The sequence below is a fragment of the Sparus aurata genome, chromosome 12 (genome assembly GCF_900880675.1).
Source record: "Sparus aurata chromosome 12, fSpaAur1.1, whole genome shotgun sequence".
Taxonomy (NCBI): domain Eukaryota; kingdom Metazoa; phylum Chordata; class Actinopteri; order Spariformes; family Sparidae; genus Sparus; species Sparus aurata.
Window position 1 is genome coordinate 9,788,872 of NC_044198.1, and position 24,650 is coordinate 9,813,521.

The 24,650-nt window shown below is 41.6% G+C and overlaps 2 protein-coding genes across 2 annotated transcripts in view; one reads left to right on the top strand and one right to left on the bottom strand.

The window, feature by feature from the left end:
* il11ra (interleukin 11 receptor subunit alpha) overlaps positions 1 to 9,373 on the top strand; it is a 50,665-nt gene extending 41,292 nt beyond the window's left edge. Inside the window, exons 8-12 of the mRNA XM_030435883.1 lie at positions 616 to 760; positions 925 to 1,005; positions 2,869 to 2,971; positions 3,125 to 3,204; positions 3,890 to 9,373. Of these exons, the coding sequence (XP_030291743.1) occupies positions 616 to 760; positions 925 to 1,005; positions 2,869 to 2,971; positions 3,125 to 3,203 (408 nt within the window). The 3' untranslated portion in view covers position 3,204; positions 3,890 to 9,373. The remainder of the gene's footprint in view (positions 1 to 615; positions 761 to 924; positions 1,006 to 2,868; positions 2,972 to 3,124; positions 3,205 to 3,889) is intronic.
* Positions 9,374 to 11,794: 2,421 nt separating this feature from the next.
* Positions 11,795 to 18,507, bottom strand: tmem267 (transmembrane protein 267). Its single transcript, XM_030436663.1, has 3 exons — positions 18,382 to 18,507; positions 16,225 to 16,686; positions 11,795 to 14,801 (listed from the first exon to the last, which is right to left on the bottom strand). The coding sequence occupies exons 2-3, from the start codon at positions 16,627 to 16,629 to the stop codon at positions 14,466 to 14,468; spliced, it is 741 nt and encodes a 246-aa protein (XP_030292523.1). The 5' UTR covers positions 16,630 to 16,686; positions 18,382 to 18,507; the 3' UTR covers positions 11,795 to 14,465.
* Positions 18,508 to 24,650: the final 6,143 nt, after the last annotated feature.

Genomic DNA, 24,650 nt, shown 5'->3' on the forward strand with positions numbered 1-24,650 from the left:
CCAACACTCTACTAGTACTTCAAGCTCCTGCTCATGGCTGCTAACTGCACAGCTAACTGAGCTAACTGGCTAACAGCATCAACAGATATCAGCAGGTAGCGATTACTCTAGTGATATGCTTCCCTCCAATTTGTTTGGAATGTGCATCTGACAAGTGGCCAATTCTTACATACTGTACCAGTAAATGTCTCATCAAATCAGGTGATGACCAACTGCAGATGGTAGGTTAAATTGTAATTAATTATTTATTGTAAGTTTATCTATAGGCTATATTTTCTTGTCAGAATACTGTTTTGTTATATGAAGGGGTAAAGTTGCCATTAAAACTACAAGTATTAAAAAACAGTTTTACTTTCCTTTTCAAATCTGGCATGTATAAGATGACTGTTTCAGTCTCCTTCAACATGTTTTCACTGGGAGCCAGAACACAAACTGAAGCCAAAACCATAAAAAAAACGATATGTTGGCAATGCAGTTCCCAGGAGCTGTTTCCTTATTTGAACTTTCTTAACTTGTTCATGTGATGCTAGCATCACAACAGCAGTTTTTGCCCTCGTTCAGTGCTACTTTCTTGTTCTCACATTGCCCGTCCTTTGTCTGTCTCCATCAAATCAGATTTACTCTGATGTTAGTCCAGTCATCATATCTGACGCCTTGGCTGGCCACCTCCACCAAGTTCAGGTTCGAGCACGTGATGAGGTGAACTCTGACAGCCAGTGGAGCGAATGGAGTCCCCTTCTTCTCGTCAGGCCATGGGAAGGTCAGATATACAATCCACAAAATATCCATTTCCAGATTAAAGGTCATGTTGCTTTTTTTTAGCGCTTTAAAAGTGACACATATGGACATAATGTTTTACGATTCACACATCTCATTGGTGAATAAATGTGTGTGTTTGTGTGTGTACGTCTCTTCTTACTACAGTCCACACCACCACTGAACCTACAGAGGAGCCACTGCCAGATGATGATGATTATCCTGAAACCTCCACTGCAAAGACGCACAGTAAGACTCCTATTCCTATAATTGTGTGTACTTTCATTGTAGCTCAAATGTAGTACAGTTGCTGCATTACTATTGTTATGAGTCTGCTACTTTTTCCACTCCTGTTGTTTCCACTATAATAACCAAAGCTGCTACTATTACTATTACTACTACTGCTGACGTTCCAATCCAGCCAGTGTTGCTTCCTGTTTGACAGTTAACGCCCTCTCTCAAACACAGAATAACGGTGTGTTTAATAATCGAGGTAATCTATTTTATTTAGAGCAACTAGGCTGCCGTTCTGGCAAGTTTAAATTCAATTGCATGGATAGTAATAGCATGGATATTAGATGGGGTTAACAATAGTATGGATAATAGCATGTACACAAATAGCATCTATATGACCTAAGCTGGCAATGACATGGGTATAGACAGTGACAAACAGAAGTGGGCGCACTGTACTGTGTATTTACTGCCACAAGACAACTTCATTACTGAACTTTCCCTCTGCTACCATGAACAACACCTGTCTGCTTTGAGCACAGCATCGGTCACTGTCTCTCACACTCAACCACACGCACACACACACACACACACACACTGAGGACTGCCCTGTTCTTGAACTCTCCCTCTTAGAGGCCACATTAGCCAAGCTTGGAGGATGACATATGACTCAGATGACCCAGATTCTAATATAATCACATGTCATTGTACAGTTTTAGCAACAACTTATTTTAGTTTGAGCACAAAATGAAATTATTTGTCAAAAAATATTTGATATACAGATATAACATTGTCAGGAAATGACTCAGAAAAATATGAAATGTAAAAAATGCTGAAACACACTTGACTGAGGCTTTAAAGTGCTGACAATCTACAGTTATCGTTACTGTGTATATCAGAGTGATACGTTCTCAGTCTGGGTTTGTGCCTGACGAGGTGGATAGTTTGAATCATAGTTAATCAAACAGCAGGATGAGTATATTTCTACCCCATTTTTCTGCAGCAACAAGAGGCCACATCAGTCATTAGTAATAAGTCATTATTTACTGTTATTAGACTCCAGAAAGATCAGTGCAAGTACCTCATGTCTGGCTTCATTCCCCAATTACAGTATATTGTATCAGCAGGGTGTTAAGTTTTCTACAGTGAGTGCTGGATGAAAAGTTAGCAGCTCCAATATCCACAGGCAGAAACACGGGAAAAAAGAGGCTGGCAGTTTCAAGCATGCAGATGCAAACTATACACATGCACGATATTAAACACTTGTAAACATGCACACACACACGCACATACAGTATACACAAGGAGACAAATACACACAGTTTTGGCAGCAGACTAAAGGCTGATAGTCGCTGCGACTGATGCCGTCAGATCTCTGTTAGCTGCCCTGCTGTGAACCAGATGTCTTCTTCTGTGTGTGTGTGTGTGTGTGTCCAGTGTCATTGGCAGATGTGCTCATAAATTGTTTCTTAATCTTATAAATACCAAATGTTTTCAGGCACTTCATTGTTGATGTGTGTTTCTGTGCTGTACGTCTTTGCTTTGAAAGGGAGTTGTTTACTCCTCTCAGAATGATAAATGCATGTTTGTGTGAAAGCTGTAAAGACTGATTTAAAATTAACTTCTCACCAGAGACTAATTAAATCACGGAACACACACATACCACAGGTTTGTTTGGGTTTTTTTTTCTCTCTGACACTCACAGAGGATGAAACATATGTGCAAAAATATAAAATACATATTTTCACATGGTTTGAGTTTGTTGTTCAGTTCTGACAAGACATCTTCTTCGTATCCTTCAATCCTGTATCTGTTCCTCTGTGTTCGGCTCAGTCCCACGCTTCAGCAGCCTTTGTTTTCTTTGTCCCTCTTCCTATTCAGAACCCGAAGCTGAGGACGAAGGTAATTTGGGTTTGGTGATTCTGCTGGTTTTGTTCTCCGTGGTCATCCTCACCACCGTCCTTTCCCTCATCTTTGTTGTGTGGTAAGACTCACACACACACACACACACACACGTATCCCACATCCTCAGGCCACAGCTGTGAGGGCTTTCGTTCTCTCTGCCTGAGTGAGATCTGTTTTCTGCAAAGCCTGGCATTTACAGAAACATTTTTTCTTTGCCGTTTTATATTTTCAGGGTGAGGCAAAGGCGGCGTGATCATTTGGCAATACAGGAACTCGCGTCTATGGTCAAGATGAAGTCCATGCCAATCTAATGTGAGACACATTGTTTTCAGCTTTCAACTTTTGTTTTGCGTTTGTCGGATTGAATTTTCCTTTCACGTCTGTTTTTGTTGCACATGTGTTATGAATGTGTTGAGTTCTCACTGACGGCCACACATGGTTGTTTGCATTCTTAGTTTAACTTGTTTGGCAGATAGTTTTAGACCTCTGGAAGGCGAATAGCCTCTTCGGCAGAGCTAATTAAAAGTCCTAATTGAGTGACACTTCTTTTCAGATTTATAAGAGTACCGCAAAATGCCCTCAAATGGGAGCTAAGCCGGTGAGAAGAACATAGCAAAGCCGCCTCAGTGAGAACTAAAATGGTTCAAAGCGCAGCTATAAACATTCAGACAGGCCGTCAGATAGCCAGCCAACTTGTGATTATAAGCCTAACATACACACTCATAGATTACATCCCTGTAAGTATGCCTGCGTATCTCCCATCCAGCTCTGTTATTTACATCTGTGCTTTTCAGGCAGCGCTTAATTACATTATGATTTATTTATGTTTTTTAAAGTTGCGTTTTTTCTTCCATTTTCTTCCATCTACTCTCATGATTTCTCTTTTTTCCTCTTAAACTCTCACTGTTTTTTTCATCATTTTCTCCTCTCCTCTCCTCTCCTCTCCTCTCCTCTCCTCTCCTCTCCTCCTCCTTCCCTTCTTCCCTTCTTCTCTCAGGTTGATTTCAAGCATCCTGTCCTCATTGGCCCGTTCTAGGGCTCCCTCCTGAGAGTCAACCTCTGCCTTCACCACTGTAGCATGCTGGCCGTACATACTCAACTACACTACCCAGAATGCACCTGCCACAGTCCATCCAGGACAACAGAAACTGACGTATACAAAGGAACCTTGCAGAGTAGGGTGTACTAGCTGACTGAAGGGTGCCTTTTTGTGAGGTATCCCTGGATGTATTCAGTGGACACTTCTAATGACACCACCCACAATGCATCAGCAGACTCCACCCTTATGCACTAGGGGCAGAGTAAACAGAGCTTAATCTGTTTCTCTATGTTCACTTCAGCAACTTCAATGCAGTTCAGTCTGCGTCAGGAGTTCACTCGCAACCGATGCTGCTTCACGTGGACTGACTCCTCAGCCTCGCCGGAGAGGAGCGATGGTTTTTAGTTTTTTTTTAACTTTGAACTTTTTAGCAAACCCGTAAGGACAGGAAGTGCAGCTGCCAAACAGGAGAACAGACACTTTTCTGGGACAACTTGTTTTTCATCAGTTTTCTCACCCAGATGTCCTCGCGTTCTTTTGTTTGTTTGTTTGTTTTTGCTTCGTTGTGAGAAGTAACAGATTCATGTGCATCCGTTATGACACCGACTGACCGACCGACTCAATGCTGTGAAGGAAGCATCACTTCTGCCAGTCTCTCCGTGTGTGTCTGGTGCCAAAGCAGCGACTACGGGCATTATGGTCTCAGCTGAGGGGGCAACCTGTTACTGGCTCCTAACCTGAGGGAGGGATATGGAGTAAAAGGTCCAGGGTGGGTGGGTGGGTTTATGTAGACTTTATTTCATTTAAGGCAAGTGATTTTATGTTGCATGATATACTCGTTTTTGTTGTCTGATGTCTTTAGTTTCTTATGTTTTACCTCTTTCTGTCCATCCATTCACTGTTCCTAAATGTGTGTGCATGGCAGACACACATGCAGAGAAAGAGAGAGATAAGAAAAGAGATACTGGCCTTTCACAAACCACCAGCATTATGACATTACATGAATACTTTCTTAGCTAGAGGATATTAAAAACCACAGTTTTTAGCTTTCCTGCCTAGACTCCAAATAACACCAGTAACTTCCTTTTAAAGTCACTTTTATGAAAGGTCATATAGCAGCGTTTCTTAGAGAGATTAAACACTGTTCATTCAGGGATAATAGTGTATGAAAAGTTGATTTCTGTCCTAAAATTCACACAAACAACCTTTAAAGAATAACTTGACACCAGGCTGAAAATCAGCGTTCTGCTGTCTTCTGTGGTTGAATGCTGTTGAATGCCTTCGATGGGTGGGGTGAGGTTTGGCGAGTTTGTTGCACCGGTTACCAAACGGTGATGTCGCAAGGTGTACACCTTTACATCACTGGGACAGAACGAGAGGATAAACCACTGGAGGTCAGCAAAAACACGTTTTTCAGCGGGTGTGAAGCAACTAAAACCAACATGGCTCACAGACAGCTGAACAGTATGATGTTTGAAGAGTTTGTCTTTGGACAAACAAACTTACTACATGCTTACTGTAGGACTGAAATGGTTATTATTATCACCAGTAAATCTAAATTTTTTTCAATAAAATTTTAGAAAATTGAGAAAATTCAGTTTTTGACATCTTCAGATTACTACAATTTATCGTAAACTGAGAAAAGCAGCAAATCCTCGCATTTGAGGTGCCAAAACCGGCAAATATTTGGCAGCCTGTTGATTCATGATAAAAACATTAAATCAAATAAATCATCTAGAGGCGATTCAGAGTTCAAACCTTCGTGGTCATCAGAAGGAGGCGGCGGGTTTTAGGCTCTGCAGAGTTGAGCAAAGTCACTTCAGCTAATTAAATTCAGTCTAAATGCGTGAGACCGAGCACAAAATAATTTCGATAATAACACATTTCCCCTTCCCTCCACCCCACTTTGTCAACTGGACAAAATCCGAGTTTGCGTTTTGTGTTAATCATCGCTCCAAGTCCGACCAACTGGGTTCTTATTTCTCGGTAAGCATTTGCACATCGTTTCCAGTTATCGAGCCACGTTTTACATCTCCGGCTGTCCCGGCTCACTGCAATTTGAGGTCTGGCAGAAGACGACGAATAATATTAAAGCGGCACAAACTCAATAGAGTTCCACATGCTTCAGGGTTTGAACTTTGATAATCAAAAGTGTTGTTTGTCACCCATTGACTTTATTGATTTTCAGCACTCAGGCCATTGCAGCATCATTAAAGTTATTGTAACCCATTTTTTAACATGATAAAACTACACAGTGGTTCATACAGACTCATCTCCGATTAGACTGATATGACCTGCAGATAAGAGTAATGAGAATAGGAAAATATAATATAATAAGAAAGATATAATAGTACAGTAATAATTAAAAAGGCATCAGTCTCGCAGACACTGTTGACGTCTTGTTGTCAGTGCCTCTGTGGGTCAACATGGAGCCTTTGTACTCGTTCAGCTCACATCTAACTTTGACATGGGGATCTTTTCACATGGCTGACTCGGCGCTCACAATCACCTCCGCAGTAGACGGGGACAGATGTGGGCAGTCGCTATGTAAACGTGCTGCTGTTCACCACTTTAAAGACCAGAGAAGCAGAACGCACCCGGAAGCTTAAGATAAATAAGCATTAATGTGATGATGTTTTACGTTTTCTATTTCATTTAGTTTTTTTCTTACATTTTTTTCAGTGGGTGTTTGACACAAATCAACCACAGATACAGTAGCAATGAGCAGCTGCAACACAGTGTCGGTGTAGCCGAACATGGTGATTGTAGCGGTCGATGGCGAGAACGAGTCCATGGAGCCTTCGCTTATCGGTCAGTTCTCTCATGGCCGCCGAGTTAATGTAGCTGAATCAGAGCGCGTGTGGTTGGTGGGTGCGGACATGAGATGAGCACAAACACGACCGATTGACAAGAGCGACTCTCGCTCACTGTACTCGCGTGTTGCGTCCCACCGACTCTTGGAAAAATGAATGATTTCTGGGCGGCCAGTGCAAACCGTATGAAAAGCCCCAAAATACCTCCAGTCGACTTCATCTGTTTTAGTTTGGCTTTCGACAGCTGCATCTACAAACCTTGTGTCCTGGCAGACTGAAACATTTCTTTCTGTTGGTTTCTTGGTGACACTCTGTTGATCCAAAGCTGTGTACTTATCAACCAATTGATTGATTGATTGATTGACCGACTGAGTAGTTTGTATCAGGAACACAAGGTGCATCAACGTCCAACTGTTCCCAGAACAGTTTTGACGACTGTATGTTCTCTCAAGCTAGCTCCACATATTATGCATGGATCCAATTGAAGCTTTTTTTGTATATTATTGTATATCACACTTTAAAAAAAAAAAAAAGAAAACATTTGATGTATGTTATTATAAGTGATGTTTATATGTAGAGAAAAAAAAACATATTCTTTGGGATTGTTTTGCAGACATGGTTTAACTCCTAAGTCTTGTTTTGATTTGTAATAGACAAATTATTACAGCTCATCGTATTATTTACACTTCAATGATGAAACCCATTTGGGAAAAAAAAGGAATATAAGAAATATAATCAGAGAAAATGACCGTAAATATTCAACCGTACCTTCTATAATTCCAGATTTTCCCACAGAAAAGATGTGTTGACTGATAATCCATGTCTGGAGAACCTTCCCATCCTTGTGTATTTGTGTCTGTCCACCCAGTTATATGAAGCTGTGTTACTGTACGATTACTGTATGGACAGTGTGTTTACTGATGTCGTCTTCGTCCAACTTGTTTTACTTTGGTGTTCAACTTTATTTCTAAGCAGTCAGATGAAAGACGAATTAGTGGTTGTTGTTTTTTTTCAGCACTTCTTGAACTCCCATGGCAACATTCACCAAGAAAGTAAAACTGTTTAATTTTCAAATTATATCTGACAGAGAGCTTTAACTTTCTGTTTGAAAGTGGAGAGAAATGTGTGTAGATAGATATCAGGAGGGTGTGAGCCAGGCTTTTTTTTAGAGCTTGTGTAAACAAAAAAAAATGATATGCAATTTAGTTTTAACAAAACCTAAACAATCCAAATGACACCCAGCTATTCATTCTTTCAAACTGGGTTTAAAAATTAGAATTTAGCGATGGATGGGCCAGTGGTGATTGAATCTTCGGTTGTTTTTATCCTCCAAATAATAAAGGTGAAAGCACGTCTGTTGTTCAACTAGTCCGCTCGCTCAAGCGGTTGCCAGTTTGTTGCACTAGACTAGCTAATGTTGTTAATGCTATTAACATTGCTTACCCTAGCTAGTAAATGTTAATGTTACGCTAACTAGCTTACACTGTAATGATTGTGAATTGATAGTTTTATTTTAAACATATTGTCCGGTTGCTAATGCTAGCTAGCGAACATGAACATTGCTAACACTAGCTAACGTTAGAGAAGTAAACGCCACATGTTCTAGTTTCTGTTTTTAGTTTCAAGTTTTTCTCCAACAAACTGGCAACTACAGAGACTTTTAATCGATGAGGAAACGCATACATAACATGATTTGAATGGCTCACAAACGTTTTTAGAAGCTGGAACAAGCCAAAACAATCATTTTGGACCCAACAAGCATTTTAAAATGATTAATTCACAATCATAAATATGTTTTTTAGGAGAAGAGATATTTTTTTATTCTGCACCTTTCTCCAAGCTCTCTGAAATTAATTATTTTTCAAATGATTTATCCATATGACAATGTAGTCAATATCTTAAAAAGTTGCTAATAATTTCCTTCAGTGCATTATAGTTTAATTACATTAATATTTCCAGGCCTTCCCAGACCTTCAAGGTCTGCTTAAAGCATCTGTAACATGACCTGCTCGCTCATTGTAACTTACAATACTTTACAAGCTGTTTAATACGGCAGAACTCTTTAAGTCATTTTAAAACATAATACAAATTAAAACCCTGAGTGCTTTAACTAGTATAAGGGGAGCAATTTTCCTCACTATTGCAGGATTTCCAGAGTAACAAAGTTAATATTTTTCCAGTCTAAACAGCAAAACAAAAGTCAGAAAATATTTTTCTCTCTCAGTAAAAAAAGATTTTTATGATATATTCAACAAGGTCAGATTTTATAAATCATCAGAATTTCATGTGGGACGAGTGCAGTCTCTTCATCATCCTGTATTTGTGACATGTTGTCCTTCTGTGTAACACGTAACCTCTGACTGCCACCTGTCTGTTTCACTCTCGCGGTGTTTTCTCTGTTCTTGTGGTATTCGCAGTCTTTCTATGTTCCTCTGCAGTATGTGATGGCAGGTGGAGCCTGTTGGTTTCAGTTCTTATAACTCAAATTACACTCAGGCATCCATTCTCAGATGTACATAGTCCTTTTTTTTTTTTTTAATGCTTAATGTGTTCGACAGATATCACCATAAGCTGTTTTATTTCTTCCTGTCCTTGTATGTGTCTGTGAAATAAATACTATTTTATCACACATCAGTCTCCTTGTCGTTCACAAGCTTTACTTCCATAGCTTCAATTCTTCTTTTAGTTAAAGTGCACCTGTGTTTTCATCAGAAACAAGTTAGTCCATCTCCTTCTTCTTCCTCCTCTTCTTGGTGACAGTTGAGTCTTTGATGGGTCGTCTCGTTCGTGATGAATGCTAACAGACCCAACACTTCAGTTTATGACGTTCCAGTTGACATGACCTCTTGCGATTGTCCAAGAATTGACCGAATTTCCCCTAAAGCCTGTCGCTTCCCGTTGCAGTCTCTTTTTAGAAAGTTTCCACCATCTGATTGTGACGCTTTCCGATGAATCCCGAATCCTCACACTGGCTTTTGTCGTCTTTGTGAAAGAGTCTTTTAAGATGCTCGACTGGAGGGGAATTGCCTTGGTATTCTGGCTGCCTTACCGCAAACATGTCGTCATGCTTTAGCATCTTCAGAGGACCAAGTTTCAAAATGACAGGAGTGAATTGTTTATTGTGCTCCTGGTCGCCGTCGGTCGATGGGGAGGTGGACCACGCCGATGCCTTTGTAGATGAGGAAACCTTTGCCGAGGAATGTTTTCGCTTCATTGTGTCAGGTGGTCTAAAAAGTAAGCACTGGCCCGGAGAACAATGGAGAGGACAGTGAAAACTAAACTCTATGTAACTTGCATGCGGCGCAGTGGAACCTCTGACTCGGGCTAAACGCTTCCTTCCTGCTGTGCTCAGGATATTCCCAATTAGCAGCGATGGTTCAGCACAGTGCCTTTGATAGAGACCCGATACAAGTCCTCGGCCAAAGTGCGGTTAACAGCTCCTGCTGATAAGTGGGGACATGTGACTTTTGCCCTTACAGTGGTCTCCGCAGCCAAAAGTTGCAATCGCAGAGTAGATCACACGTCCAGTTTCTGCTCATGTCACAAGATTCTTTATAGTCCGTTTCTGTGATCGAGAGTAAGTGGGACTAGACCACAGGTTGGAAACATGTCAGACAAGGTACTTTTCTTTTGGTTCACTGTTAAACCATTTCTGTAAAGGTTCAGCGTGTATGGTTTCGGGTATAATCTCCTGAAAATAAGAACTGTTTTATTAGGCTTTCAAAGGCTATCTGCTAAGAGAACATTCATATTCGCCATGCTGCACCGCCATGTTTCAACCCAAATCCCCAGGAAAATCGTTGAAGGCCACACTTTGTAATTGAAACCTTTGGTGTTTGGCATGCAGGCCCGAAAAGTAAATTTCCTCCCCAAGCTTATATTGAAAGAGGCGGCTGTAAAACGGTGGATACATCTTTTTAAGCATGAAACGACTTGTTTGACTATTGATTTAGTCAAGTAACATTTGGAATATTGGCCGGCGTACGTCTCCAGTGAGCGGGCTCTACAGGCTGCAAAATGCAGAAGCTGTGCGGAATATTCTGGGAATTTGAGACCTCGGAGGTTGAATTAATGCGTCACTGAGCTGCTCTCATGAGGATGATCCTTCGTCTCCAACACTGTGTCCAAATTGTCCCTTAATGGATCCATGGGTTCAACAGTGGCGTAGCATATTCAGTGGCCACCTTTAAAGGATGGGCGAGACGAGGACAAACTTAGAGAAAAGTCAAGTCAGTGAAGTGCAGTTATATCAGTGACACAGCAAAGCTTTCTCAAGTTAGCTGTCATTAGCCACCATGAGATGCTAGTCCTACCAAACCAATTGAGGCTGTAGCAGCTACAATACAGCTAGCAGTATGCTGAACTAGTAAATGTGTTGTATTGGTAATGAAATCAACTTGTCATCTGTATATTGTTGGCATGCTCAAACGTATGATAGAGTTAGCGCAAGTGAGGAGTCACAAATCTGCAAGCTAGTACAGTACTATCTGCACAGAACTGAGTGAGGGAGGGTTTTATCGCTATGATCAAACTTTTCATCCCGATTAGAGGATTTATTTCAGAAGTTAAATAGTCTTGTTTAAACCTCCACAGTCACCCGCAGATGTACACAGGGTACAAAGTAAAACAAACATACCGCTAGCCTTTTTCCCCCCTCTTCATTAAACTCCATCAACATCACACACACTCACCTTATCTCCGCTGCTAAAATTAAAGCCGGCTAAACACTGATAAGACCTCACTGTCAGCTGTTTGCACTGTGCTGCACTATTTATTTTTTTTTTTCCTTCTGACAAGTGAACTCAAAAGGAACATGTTAAAAAGCACGTCCCCTCCTACAGAACACATCTCAGTCAGTCCATTTACCCTCCCATGGCAATCAGCTATCTAGTTACAAGAAATGAGTCAGAGTCTCACAGAACAAGTCCGTCTGTCTGTACTGACGATGTTGCCGGGGTGCAATATCTTCAAACTGCTCTATTCAATTCATTTAGAGTATTCTGAAGTACAGCTTATACATGAGAAAATGTATTGATTTACAAAAACAGAATATATGTACAGGATATATTTTATTGAGATAAAAAGGAACACGACATTAAAACTATCTTGTTACTATCTGACTTATATTTAAATAAAAAAAAAAAATGTCAAAAATATTTTTAACAAATAGAAATCAATTGGACTGGAAAAGAACTTAAAATGTGCAAAATTCAACATAATATTGCATTGATGAAGGTCACAATGTAAACATAAGCAGCTCAACTCAAAGGGGCCCGCAGACACTTCTTTAAAATTCACTTCCTGTTACAGAGGTGTGGTGCGGCGCTTCCAATCCGTTCTCTGCACCTTCAGAGAGGTTTTCTGAATAAATAAAACACAAATCAAAAGTGCAATAGCAGCAACACACAGACACCTAAACAAATAAAATACAGAATTAAAGTTATTTGTACTAGGACCTTTTTTTTTTCTTCCCCCTTTTTCTACAGCACACTGCAATTGTTAAACTGTGAATCCTTACAGCTCACTGTAGCCACCTAGTGGACAACAAGCGTCATTACAACCTTCACCATCTGCAGATACATACATATAAAAACTCAGATTTAAATAATGTGTTTGTTTTAGCGGATATTTTAAACCAAAGTGTGTCCCAGCTGTTCCCGTCCATCACCACCGTCCCTCTTATACTCAAACCATGTCAATTACATTCAGATTACCATCATATGTTCCTAAAAACCTATTAAAATCCACTATCCACTCTATTACAACATGTTATCAGGCAGCAGATCAAATATGATACAGTTATGGAATAAATGTGTGTGATCATCTACACCGACAGCAGTGAGGTGACGACTTCCTCCTTCCACTGAGGAGTTTCAACGTTCTGCGTCTTAGTGGACGAACAAACAGCTCGTAAAGAAAAATACAGCAGTGGATCAGCGAGTTAAATGTAGCAATTGCATTTTCTCCGGTTTATATTTCTGTTCATATGAAGATGGACACAGTATTGAACATGTCATTCCCTTGAGTTTGTTTAAGAAAAACAAGAAGAAGAAGAATCCAGCATCTTTCTACTTCCCTTATCCTTTCCATGTTTGGTGTAAAACAGAAAAGGTCACTTGGGACACATCACCGACGTTTAAAAAATACAAAAATCATCTCATCATTTCGTTTCATTTGCTTCTGATGCATCATCTCAATCCAAATCCAGTCACGTGAATGTGTAAAACCTTTACTCTGTGTACGACTGTAAAAAATAAAAGCAGGTTTCTGTCTTTTGTACATCGGCAGGAATAAAAGAAAACAAAAAACAAAGACAATATGAACTGTACAGGGTCAGTCAGAGGTGGAATACTTCTCTCTGTCGAGGTCGATTCCCCTTTAAACAACGGACCTGGTGTTTTGGATGATCTGTGTCTGAGCAGCTCATCCAAACCTTAACAGTTAAAGCAGGATTAACTAGGATCAAAATCACAATATGTTGATATAATACGAGTAATATTCAAATCGCAAGAAGCTGCACGTTTTTTAGACAAAGGTCACATACACCATCGTACTGAAATTCTGTAGAGCTGCAGAGATGCTCGGGACTTAGAAATCTTATTCCAGATGTGAGAAAAGATGTTTGTTAGTTTTGTTTGTTTGAGAGTGTTACATCATCACAATTTCAGAAATCGTTTCAGCCCAAATGAAACTGTGATGTAAAAGTGATCATTCCTACTGCTTGTGACTCGCACACTGTCGCCCCGCTGTAGGCGCAGTTCTGCCGCCGTTCTTCAGTCAGCTGGACTCCATCAATAGCGATGCCGTGTGAAGATGTTGCCGCGTTATCCTGATCCATAACCACAACCGCAGCTGACGTGGTTTCCACTGAAAACTCAGACTTGCAAAAAAAGTGTCTTATAAAAGGAAAAAGTTCATCTTGACTGAACAGTACGGTTCATCCAAGCAGCAACATGAGAGTCTGCTGAGGCGGCAGGGAGGCCTAAAACTAACTCTACGATGAATGTATTATACATTTCATTTCATTACTGCGGCAGATGGATTTAATGCATAGCGGAATAAAAGTTTTAACATACTGTTGGATGAGAGTGAGGCCGGTAACAACGCAGCCCGTGGATGACCTTTGGTTGACTTTTCCTTGAGTGTTCTTAAGACGAGGACGTGATTGTGACGGTGGCCGAGAGAGGACATGAACTCCCGTGTGATAGGTGGAGGTGGAGTGTCGGGTCTGTCCTAAGGGTTTGGGAGGATGAACACGGAGCAGGCAGGCCTCTGCAGAGCGATAGATCAAGCTTTAAAGGGTCACTCCTTAAACATTTAAAGTTCTCAGAGAGATGAGTGGGCAGAATCCTGATGCTTCTCCAGAACCTCAGAATAACACATCCATGATTGGCACTCAGACTGGAACGTTCATCATTTTAAAAAAAGCTAATATGTTAATTTACAGCCGTCTCCATCCATGAAACCCACATGTCAACAGACGAATCACACTTTGTTTTACATCAACATATAGGGCGTCTCCTGTCCTCACGACAAGGACGTTCAGATTTTTAGCTGACTCTTCTCTTTGCTTAAACTCTTTCAGCATATTTTATCAAGTCTCACTGTTACAGTACCACAGCCGATTACTCCAGTAAATTCAAGTATCTTAAAAGTTGTTTCAGAAAACTTTTTGGTCCAACATAGATCAGCATCCGATGTCGCTGTTGAGTCTGCGACGTCTAAACGTCGATGGCCACCCCGTGTTTCGTAGAGATCACATCCCTGGTTCCCGTCAGGTACATGAGCACAGAGCAGAGGTGAGGAAGCGTCGCCGTGGTGCTGACGTACAGCCAGTAGGGCAGCGGCGCCGTGTTGCCGAAAGGACACACCCACAGGCCGTGGCGCACGGCGTCCCGCACGTGGTGCGTCGCCATGGAAATGAAAAGCATCCACGGCAGGGAGCACCAAGCGTCTTTGAGGCGCCCGATCCACATGAGGAAGCGGAGCGAGAGGCAGAGGACGGGGATGAGAGAGGAGCAGTGAAGCGGAGGACGCTGAGGGAGCGAGACGGCAGCCTGGAGGGACAGAGACAATCTCCTTCAGCAGAATATCATTCAACACTCCACAATAATATGACTGTGAGGACCGTCTGTCTCACTGCTGATGAGAGCTGCAGTGATTAACTGATCCAAAGGGTATCACACGCCGGCTATTTTGATAATCGATTGATCGTTTTAGCCATCATGTCAAACATTTGCTGGTTTCAGCTTCTTAAATGTGAGGATTTATGATGATAAATAAAGACTGTTTGGGTTTTGCACTGTTGGTTGCACAAAGAAGCAATTTATTATAGATTGAACGATTCAGTGTTAACCCTTGAAAATACTGGGCAGATCAATTTCTGATTAATGTAGTTGTGGGAAGATATGAAACTTTCATGTCAGGATTATCGTGGCCAAAAAAGTGCGACTCATAATATTATTACTATAATCATCAAGCTCATGTTTGAAACTGTTAAAATGACACCAAAAACATCCTGGAATAACTTCAGTTCACATTATGTACAGAAACAAATGTTTTTAATTCTTCTAATTTAAATCGTAGGACTGTAAATTATCAAGATGAATAGTTTTTGTGAGGATAGTCCTGGTTGATGATAAAATGATGATAAAAAATTTGCCACAATCGATTCATCTTGTGTGAGTGTCATTATTGTGATGCAGAATAAAATCTTCAACCAGATTTTATAATCTTACACAACCTAATTTGTCCCATCCCTAAATTAACGGAATCGTTAGTTGCAGCCCGGCTACCGATAAGAAATGTTCTTGGTTTTTCTGTTAAATTTTAAAAGGCACTTCTAACTGAACAACAAACATTATCCCATTATGTATCATTCAATCTTATCATCAGAAGTGGATTACAAGGGATTATTTGTTCAGGGGATTGCGATTTATACAATGAGACACAGTATCGCTGCTCCATATAACTTTGACTTGAAACTTAACCTAACCACCTTGTAATGTAACAAAAGCCGTTATAAAGGTAATTTAACATGTTTCCAAAGAATGCACAGTATGTAAAAGCGGTCTGCATCTGTCCTAACACTGCTTCTTTATGACAGAAGAAGAGATTGGTTGAAAAAAATGAATAATTCAGAATTCCATTCTCTCTGGTGTTGTTTTCTTGTCCTCTTTTAGTAGAAGCACCACACATCATCACACAAAGGACTTCCCTCTCTGTTCAAACACTGACAGACTCTCTTTTCACTGTGCAACGATGTGCAGTAAAATCATTACAATGCAGAAAGTCATGTTTTTAAATCTCATTTTTGGTTTTTATTCTCATGTTTATTCTGCTTTAGCCTCGTAAAATTCTGCCACAACAAATCTGACCACACAGAAAGCAGTCTGTCTTAAGAAAAGTGAACCTGGCCTTTCTTCAAGCCTAGACTTAATAACTGTGAGTAAGACCTCTCAGCAAGAGTGCACTTCTTACCTTGAGTGACAGCGATCCAGCCATGTAGAAGTGGTCCAGGTCTATGATTGAAGCCAGCAGGCCGGCCAGCAGCACCTCATACAGGTCGCTCTTTTTCCTCAGTCCGATAACAACGGCCCACGACCACAGCCCCACCAATCCGTGCGTGGCGTTGTCCAAGGCGGCGCGCAGCCACAGATGATTCTGGATGACCGACAGCTGGAGGGCGTGGTCAGCCACCACGCAGAACATCCCGAGTCCTGCGGACGCCAGCAGAGAGGCGGAGCTGAATGTCTGTAGGAGGGCCTGAGCTTTCTCCGTCTCCACTGCCAGGCTGAGGGGCACAGCACCCTCTCGCCCCATGCCCACCCCCAGTAACGGGGACGAGGAGGGGGAGGAGTCAAGCTTGGAGTAGAATCCTTGCATGTTGACAGATGGCTGTGGGGGCCAATCGCCAGTGAACGTCAGCACGAGTCAGGTAGACTGGAGGAGGAAGGGAGGAGAGGGATTAATGAGAGGAGTTGAAAGAGAAGAAGGGACGTGGGGTGAGGAAGAGCAGGAAACAACATGAAAGACGAGTGAGAGGGATGAGTGAGAGGGCAGCTGGTGTGCTGTCAGCGAACTGGAATTTCTAAGTTTGAACACCTTGTAAAAATGCAAAACCTTCTGTGATGGATGTCAATGGATACAAGTTCTATATGAGTAGAACTTCCTAGGACGAGACAGGAAGACTACTCTGTCGTAGCTCAGTCCTTGGTTTATTTCTCCCACCATCCTTTCATTCACTCCTCTGAAAAGAGGCCATCAGTTTATATCAGCTGCTCACATGAGCCGGTCACATCCGCCCACTGGCACAGCGACGCACCCTCACTGTTAGCCCATCACCTCGCTGCTGTCTTTTTAAAATACGACTGTCTCCTGCCTCCAGTTCATTCATGCTGCCGTTTTTTTGTGCACACCCTCCGCCTCCCCATCACAGCCCAGTATTCGCAGATTCACTAGCTTCATGGTTTTATCAGCCCATCTGTCTCACAAGAGTCACCATCCACCACCAGTCTGGACTCTGGGGGGGGGGGGGGGGGGGGGGGGGGGTCTTCCTGCTGCTCACACTTTGATTGTGAAATCTCCATGTAGAGTGTGAGCGCCAGAGACTTTCTGACAGGACTCCATCGCATCTCATCTGCCGCAATAAACATTTTCTTCACTTCATTCACTAGATTGAACTGTGCTGATACACATAACTGATATATATTGCGCGTGTGATTACAACAGTGGCTATACAATAACACAAATCTTATGTTGTGAAATCAAACATAGAAGTCTCATCCGTCCCACTGTCATCTCTCGGATCAAAAATGATCACAGATAAAATTCCCCATCATTTGGATTTCAATGAGGCATTGTATCTCCACAAATATATATTGAAAAAAAGACACTTGGATTGCAAATTTAAAATGCACTGCATGAGTTCACAGCAGTCCTCCTCTAAAGGTTGGATTCTGAGAGACACCCTGTTTAAAGTGCACTGGTCCACGGACAAAGGACCACAGGAAGCCTGAGACAACATTCGTAATGTGGCTCCTCTCATTCAAACACAGCGTGTTCATTTCGGATGCTGCTGTTCCTGTAGCCTTCTGAAACCGGAGGGAGTATAAAAATAGGTCTCTGTCTCTCATGTCACTGAGTGAAATGTAGGACAGCTTCTAATGGCATCTACCCGAATCCATCCGAACGTTACAGTCTCTGGCTTCAGAAAAACACATCGTACGTTTTCATGCTCCCGAGTATAAAAATTTAATTGGCTAGTTATTTTTATACTCCCGCTGAGCAGCTCCCTGGTTATCTGTCGTAACGTCAGCCGCGCTTAACTGTGGTCATAATCATTCACATGTTCCAGAAGAATATGAAGATGAGAACGTTAGCTACAGGCTACAGCGCCGCCGATGACAGCTAGCCCAGCCAGCTAGCTAGGAGCTAACAGGCTAATAGTGACAGCGAGAGATACGCTTTGTGTAGGCGGACGGCAAGCTGTCACGATTAGCTCTGCTAAAATTATTGAATTACACAACATGACACGGAACTGTTACAGTCACGGTGTAATGCCGTTGCATTTCGGTTAACTCAAGTGTCTCTAAGTCATTTTCTCGTCAACCGGTTGATAAATATCACGGTACTCACCCCATGTCCCTGCATCACTTATCTATCCGTCAGGCTCGCACTACTTCTGCCGGCTTTTGTTGTAGTGTTGACGCTCGGCGGCGCTTTGCTGCCACCTACAGGTCAGAGGAGGAACTGCAAGACGCCGCCAATAGGAAATCCTCTGTCTGTGAGGGGGGTTCTGCTTTGGTCCCTATAAATTAGATATAAACGTATTTCTTGATATGATTCAGTGCATGATTCAGCATGATGCATCCACACCTCCATCACAGTGGAGAGTATATAGTCAAAACATAAATGTCAGAGTGGTAGATAAAAATCCACTTTAATCAGGATCAGAATCAGAAATACTTGATTGATTCCCGAGGGGAAATTGCATGAGTTACAGCTGTGCCTATTCAAAAGTCTTGGAAAATGTGCAGAAAAATAGAAACGCCATATAAGCAAGAACAATAAAAATGGAATAAAAATATAAGAAATGTACAATCTACTAGAAATATATCTATAAATACATTGGAATAAATAATGTGACAATAGGCTACTTACTGACGTCTGTCTTATTATAAGAATCCAGCCACTAATTCATCTGGTCTTGTGATTATTTTTTATTAACGGCCGTTGAGAGTCATTCTGGGGGTGGGGGAGGGGGGCTGTCGAGGCCACCCTTCGCCGTGAGCACTAGAAAATGACCAAAGTGCGGCCGTTATTATTAAGACGTCATTTAAATAGAGTAAATGCCAGAGATTGGGTTAGAAGCCCTTTCTTTGTTCAGAGGACTTCAAATAACACTGTTAATTATTCAGATGTCCAGTTATGGCCTTTTTCAACTTCGATCAGTCAAACATTAAATATTTAGGCCTGTTCAGTAGTTCAGCAGTCCAACATATCAATAGTCTAATCCATTTTTAAAAAGGACTTTAATCACTTATTTATGCACTGCGGTTGTGTTTTAACGAATCTAATGCATCATGGGCCCTCACCATACTGTCAATAGGACTCAGATTAAACATTCTTGTTTTCTGGTCAGTCTTTAAAGTTTTGGGATGGGGATGGAGAGCTTGAGGTGATATATGTCCAGTTATTTTCATTATCAATTCATCCGTCAGTCATTTTCACAATTAATTGATTAGCTGTTTGGTTCACAACATTTTAGACAATGGTTTTAAAAAAGAAGAAAGGATGCATAAAAATAATTATTATTATCCAAAGCCTGATGAAGAACCTCAGACTTGTTTTGAGGTTTTGTTTTGTCCACAGCTGAAAGATATTTAGATTACTGTTGAGGAGGAGTAAAGAAACCAATGGACAATTCACATTCAAGAAGCTGAGAAAAGAGAATCACAGACATTTGTCTTAAAAAATAATAATAATAATAATCTCATAGCTGACAACTAATTAAAAGACTGAGTCATCGTTCCAGGTCTACTTTGAACCTCCAGTCATGGTTTGAGTTTAAGCGTCAGTTATTTCCCGTTTTATTCTGTAGTTCTCTCCTCATGTGTCGTGTTTTGCGTTTCACTTGAGGCTCACCTTTTGCTCTTCTGACACCCTCGGCCAAAAGTGATGCGAGTGGTGGTCTGTTTCCTGCATGAACAAACCATCCAGTCGTTTCTAATCAGCGTTAGCCGGAGATGGAAGGGCCACTATAAACTCCTCTCCGCAGAAATATAAATCGTCTGGAAGCAACAGAGCAAAGATCAGCATTTTTCTCGAGGCACTGAAAAAGTGAAGGACGAATACAGTGAATGGAAATGTGACACAGCAATATAATAATAATAATATTGATCTTATGATAAGTTGCTTGTTTGAGAAATGATGTTTGGGACACCGGGCCTCTAGTGGAGACATGGACACATTTAACATTTGATAGATACAGGTTCTCTGAGCACCACCAGAGGGTGATAGAGACTGCAGGATGAAAAAAACTACAGTCAGCAGCCTGGGTCTCTCATTAAAGGTGTTTCTTCTCCTGCTGATGTTTTTGGATCCTAAATGTGTTTGAGACTAATAAGATGAACAGGACTGAACCCACATTTTTAATCTTCGTACGTGACTGTTGCTTGAGTGTGCTCTAATGTGGTCTATTTTGAACGAATATGACAGAATATAAACCCTGAGTGGCGGGTATTATTGTCTCCCGTATTTCAAATCAGGCCGACCTGCTGAGTGGAGGGTTTTTAAATAGGTGCTCAAATGCCGGAACTCACCATGCAATAAATTTAAATTTCACCGCTCATTTAAAATTCATCTTTAATAATGTCTTTATTAAAGATCTGAGATCATATCACGGAGACAAGTCTAATCTCTTTTAATGGGATGTCTTTAATGAGCCTGGCTCTGTACCTCAGTAGGCCGTCACTTTGAATTTCAGATTCAGTTTTGGGGGGGTTCTGCTGAAATCTGCATCCTCAGACACAGAGTGCCTCGCCGAGCTTCCATGTGTGGTTCGATTTTGAGCTTGTTGAATGGTGTAAATCTTGTCTGGGTTCATCTGTTTTGAGGAGTCTAATCCTCACTTCTCGAAGACAGTGACTAGATCGATGCAATCATGACTAACACCACAGCCCGGCGAGCGAGGCCGCAGCAGGCCGTGGTAAACATAACATTTTGAGTAGGACAGAAATCTCGGACAAGTCAACGTTCAAAGCAGTAACCTCGGTGGCACCGACTTATGACTCCGGTACTTCACAGAGTGTTTTCTGTTGTGTTTAATGCCGACAAGTGATTGGTGGGTCAGTCAAGAGCTTGATAGCTCACAACAACATCTCTGTCAGCATTCTTTCTTTTTCCCCGTCACTTTTCCTTTAGGCAGTTTCTAAACATGTGACATTTTCTTTTTATCCAACAAGTGTCAGGTCAGACTGAAAGACAATAATTACATTTTGGATTTCCTCTCATTGACATACACATTTAAAGCAACAAAATGTAACTACCTGAGAAACGTAGCTGATTTTATGTCTCGTTGCCAGGTCATCACATAGTAATGCTTTGGGTTTCGTGTGCGATCCGAGCTGATCACCCAAAGAGTCAGTATTTGCCGAGCTGGAGATGAGACTCAACAATCAAATATCTTTTTTAGGAAGTTGCAAGTGTTGACAATGATGCTCTAATGTTCAAAAGACAGAATAATGAGAACTGGACTGTCCATCATGATGAAGGACTGAAACATGTGCACGTTCAGCACCATGGAGAGAGGCTCCGTGAAGCAGGTTGACTCTGCTGCCCTCCGGTGGCCAAATGCAGCGGGTTATTATTGTTTAATTCATCTCCAGTGGTGCAAAACCAAAGATCATTTAAAGTAACAAACTTAACGCACACTCACGCAAAGCCAAGGATGTGGTTTAAAAGCCTTTATTAACATTTCCTCCTCTGCTGGTTAAACTACTGCTCTTAACACTCCCCACTGAGACAGAGCTGATTTTCACCTTAGCTGCTCTGTTAGGGGCTCAGATGCTTTGTGAATAACTTTTTCACTTTAAAGGGAGCTTGATCTGAAGGAAAAACTCAGAGCTCCGTCACTAGGTGGAACTCTTATTACTGGGAATTAACTTCACAAATACCTTCTGTGATGTTCACTACTTTATCACGAGAGTGCCCGCTGATGTTTCTTTCAACAAAGTTTAAGCATCGGCCCATGTGTTGTCTGTGTTTACTCTCCCTGGACACTTGATCAGGTACACCTGTACCTGTTCAATCTATTGGAACAGTACAGCAGCTCAGCCACATTATGTCTTTATGAAGCTTAGAATGTGCCGGTCTTTGTGAAAACCTTGTGTGGCGTTTACCCATCTACATATTTACGACTGAGATCCGAGTTTGTGGGTGTGCATTATTTCGAAATGTGTTTCTCAAGTTGTTCCCTCCTCGTGTTTGTGACAGCGGTGGTCCGATTCAACAGCACCGCTTTTGTTGTTGCAATTTTTTCTTTCTTTTTATGTCTAGTTTTAATGCATTTCTATGTCTCTAAAGCAATTTTGAATCATCCTTGTGTCTGAATGGTGCCATATAAATAAATTAGCCCTGCCTTGCCTTGCAAACTGCGCACAACCTCAATAACAAACATGTACTTAAATAATTCCCTTTCTGGCAGCATCAGTCAGGAAGATTATAAAAGGCAGAAGCTGGAGTTAACATATTGAACTGATTTATATTATACAGGTGTACCTTACAAAGTGGCCACTGACATTCCAAGCAGAGGAAGCCTAAATAAGTAAATAAGAGGAATAGGGAAACAGTAGAAAAGCTAACAATGCCAAAAACCAAAAGCTCAAACGTACTCACAAGCCGCGCGCTTAGATACATGTAATGTGTGCTTGCGAGCAATAAAACCTGGTGAAAGCTGAAACATACTGTGAGAAACCGACGCACACAGAGAGATATAGGAAGTCACGGGGCGAAGACAAAGAGGCTGCAGGTCGAGTGTTTAAAGAGGCGAGAGCCAGCAGCCGGAGGGGCAGGAGTGAGAGATCGTGTCATTCACCCAGTTATCATCAAAGGTCAAAGCAGTCAATTAGAGCTGTTGGAACTGACAGGCGCTGTATGACACACACACACACACACACACACACACCTTCCTATATACTTGAGGTTAATTTGAATCAGACAAAGGGAGCATGGCTGAACATCCCAATAGCCATTTAATTAGAGCTGGGTTGAAATATCAGGTGAAAGGTTCAACGGTGCCAATTAAGAGCCCTTATTTGTGTGTTAGCTGTATGAGTGAAAACACACAAAGAACGAACAGCAAGGACAATATTAGACTTGTCCTCATGTCGCCCTGTCGTTGCAAATATTAATTATGTTCTCAAGGAAAAAAGAAAGGATGTGTGAGCAAAGGAAAGAAGGGAGGATAGAAAGAGTAATGAATGGAATACCCACATCAGCAGCAAGCAATCTAGTCTGCGCACACACACACACACACACACACCGAGGACTCCAGCTGACAGCTGTTAGATGGTATATTGATTTGTCCTCGCTCTCCTGATCGGCCTGCCAGAACTTGTCAGAATATTGAAAGAAAGAGAGCTTGAGAGAGGGGCGAGAGACAGCAAGGCAGAGCGAGGAGAGAGAGTGAGGCGCCGAGAGCGAGAGCTAAAGGGCAAAAAGGGGGAATTTTGACCAACCGTATCTCCTTCGCTCATATTCCTTTGGTGAACGAATCGGGCTGATTTTCATCAAAGGCGTGGTTATGCTGGTTATTCTCCAATATGTGTACGGTTAACGGCTTATTCTGGTTTATCCAGTCCAGTTCATGTTATGGACTTTCGTACTGGGAGGAAGAAGGGATGGTGGTGGAGTCACAGGTGAGAAGGCTGCCAAGCCAGTGACCCCCCCTAATCCTAACCCACCGGTCAAGACCATGTTTCAATATTTGTAAGTACGAAACCAAAGAGTATTTTTGAGGAGACATCGGGACAGTTTCCAGCTGTGTTTGTGTTGGCGAAAACAGGTAATTTACGCCAAAACGTGATCTTTTCATGACCTTCACCGAGTGGTTTTTGTGCCTAAACCTAACCAGATCATTAGCACAGTGTTGAGCCTAAAGAAACGTAAAATGGCAACACAAAGACATCTACATTTTCAACTTGACAACTTGAATCTTATCTTTGTGGGTTCGACCATCATTCCCGTCAGGTGTGATGACATGGTACTCAAGTGCTGAGAAGAAACACGAGCTGATACAATCAAAGACGTTTTTAACAAAAAATCAAATTAAACACACTTATCTGAAAGAGAAAATGAGGCGTGAAATTAATGCCAAAACAGATGTCAGCACACACATTTTACAGGTTTACCGCTGGCTTGTTTTTAAACTGTCTGATCATCTGAATGTTTGCCTTTTTGGCCGATTCTGACCTTATTAAGGCGACGCTATATTCTCAGTGATGATGGCCAGAAGCTAAAAATATGATGATTGAATTAGGGGCATGGTACCTTCGTGTCTGTAGCAAACATGGACTGCACAGACGAAAGGACACCCTCCTGCTGCAGTGTCTTTCTCTTTTTATCTTAAGGGATGTGACTGACAAGATCTTCATGAGGTAAAGAGGCTTTTGAGTGACTCTCAGTAATTTCTTGTGGGAGCGGCAGAACTAATAACCTTTTAACACTAGAGTGAGCGATTCAAGTCCTTACGTCTATTTCTCTGAATTTTCTGTTCCATTCATGAAAAGTGGGGAGCTGATTTTATCTCTGCCTTCAATAAATGCACTTCTCAAACTACAATGTACAAAAGCCAAACGGGCCTAGAAACATATGATGATCATTCACCTGCCGACCTTTCTGGTCAT

What these genes read in the sequence shown, in the direction of transcription:
- tmem267 (XM_030436663.1), bottom strand. Translation starts at nt 16,629, where the DNA reads ATGCAAGGATTCTACTCCAAGCTTGACTCCTCCCCCTCCTCGTCCCCG. An exon ending in CTGGATCGCTGTCACTCAAG is followed by an intron (nt 14,802 to 16,224) that starts GTAAGAAGTGCA and finishes CTGTCCCTCCAG; the next exon opens with GCTGCCGTCTCGCTCCCTCA.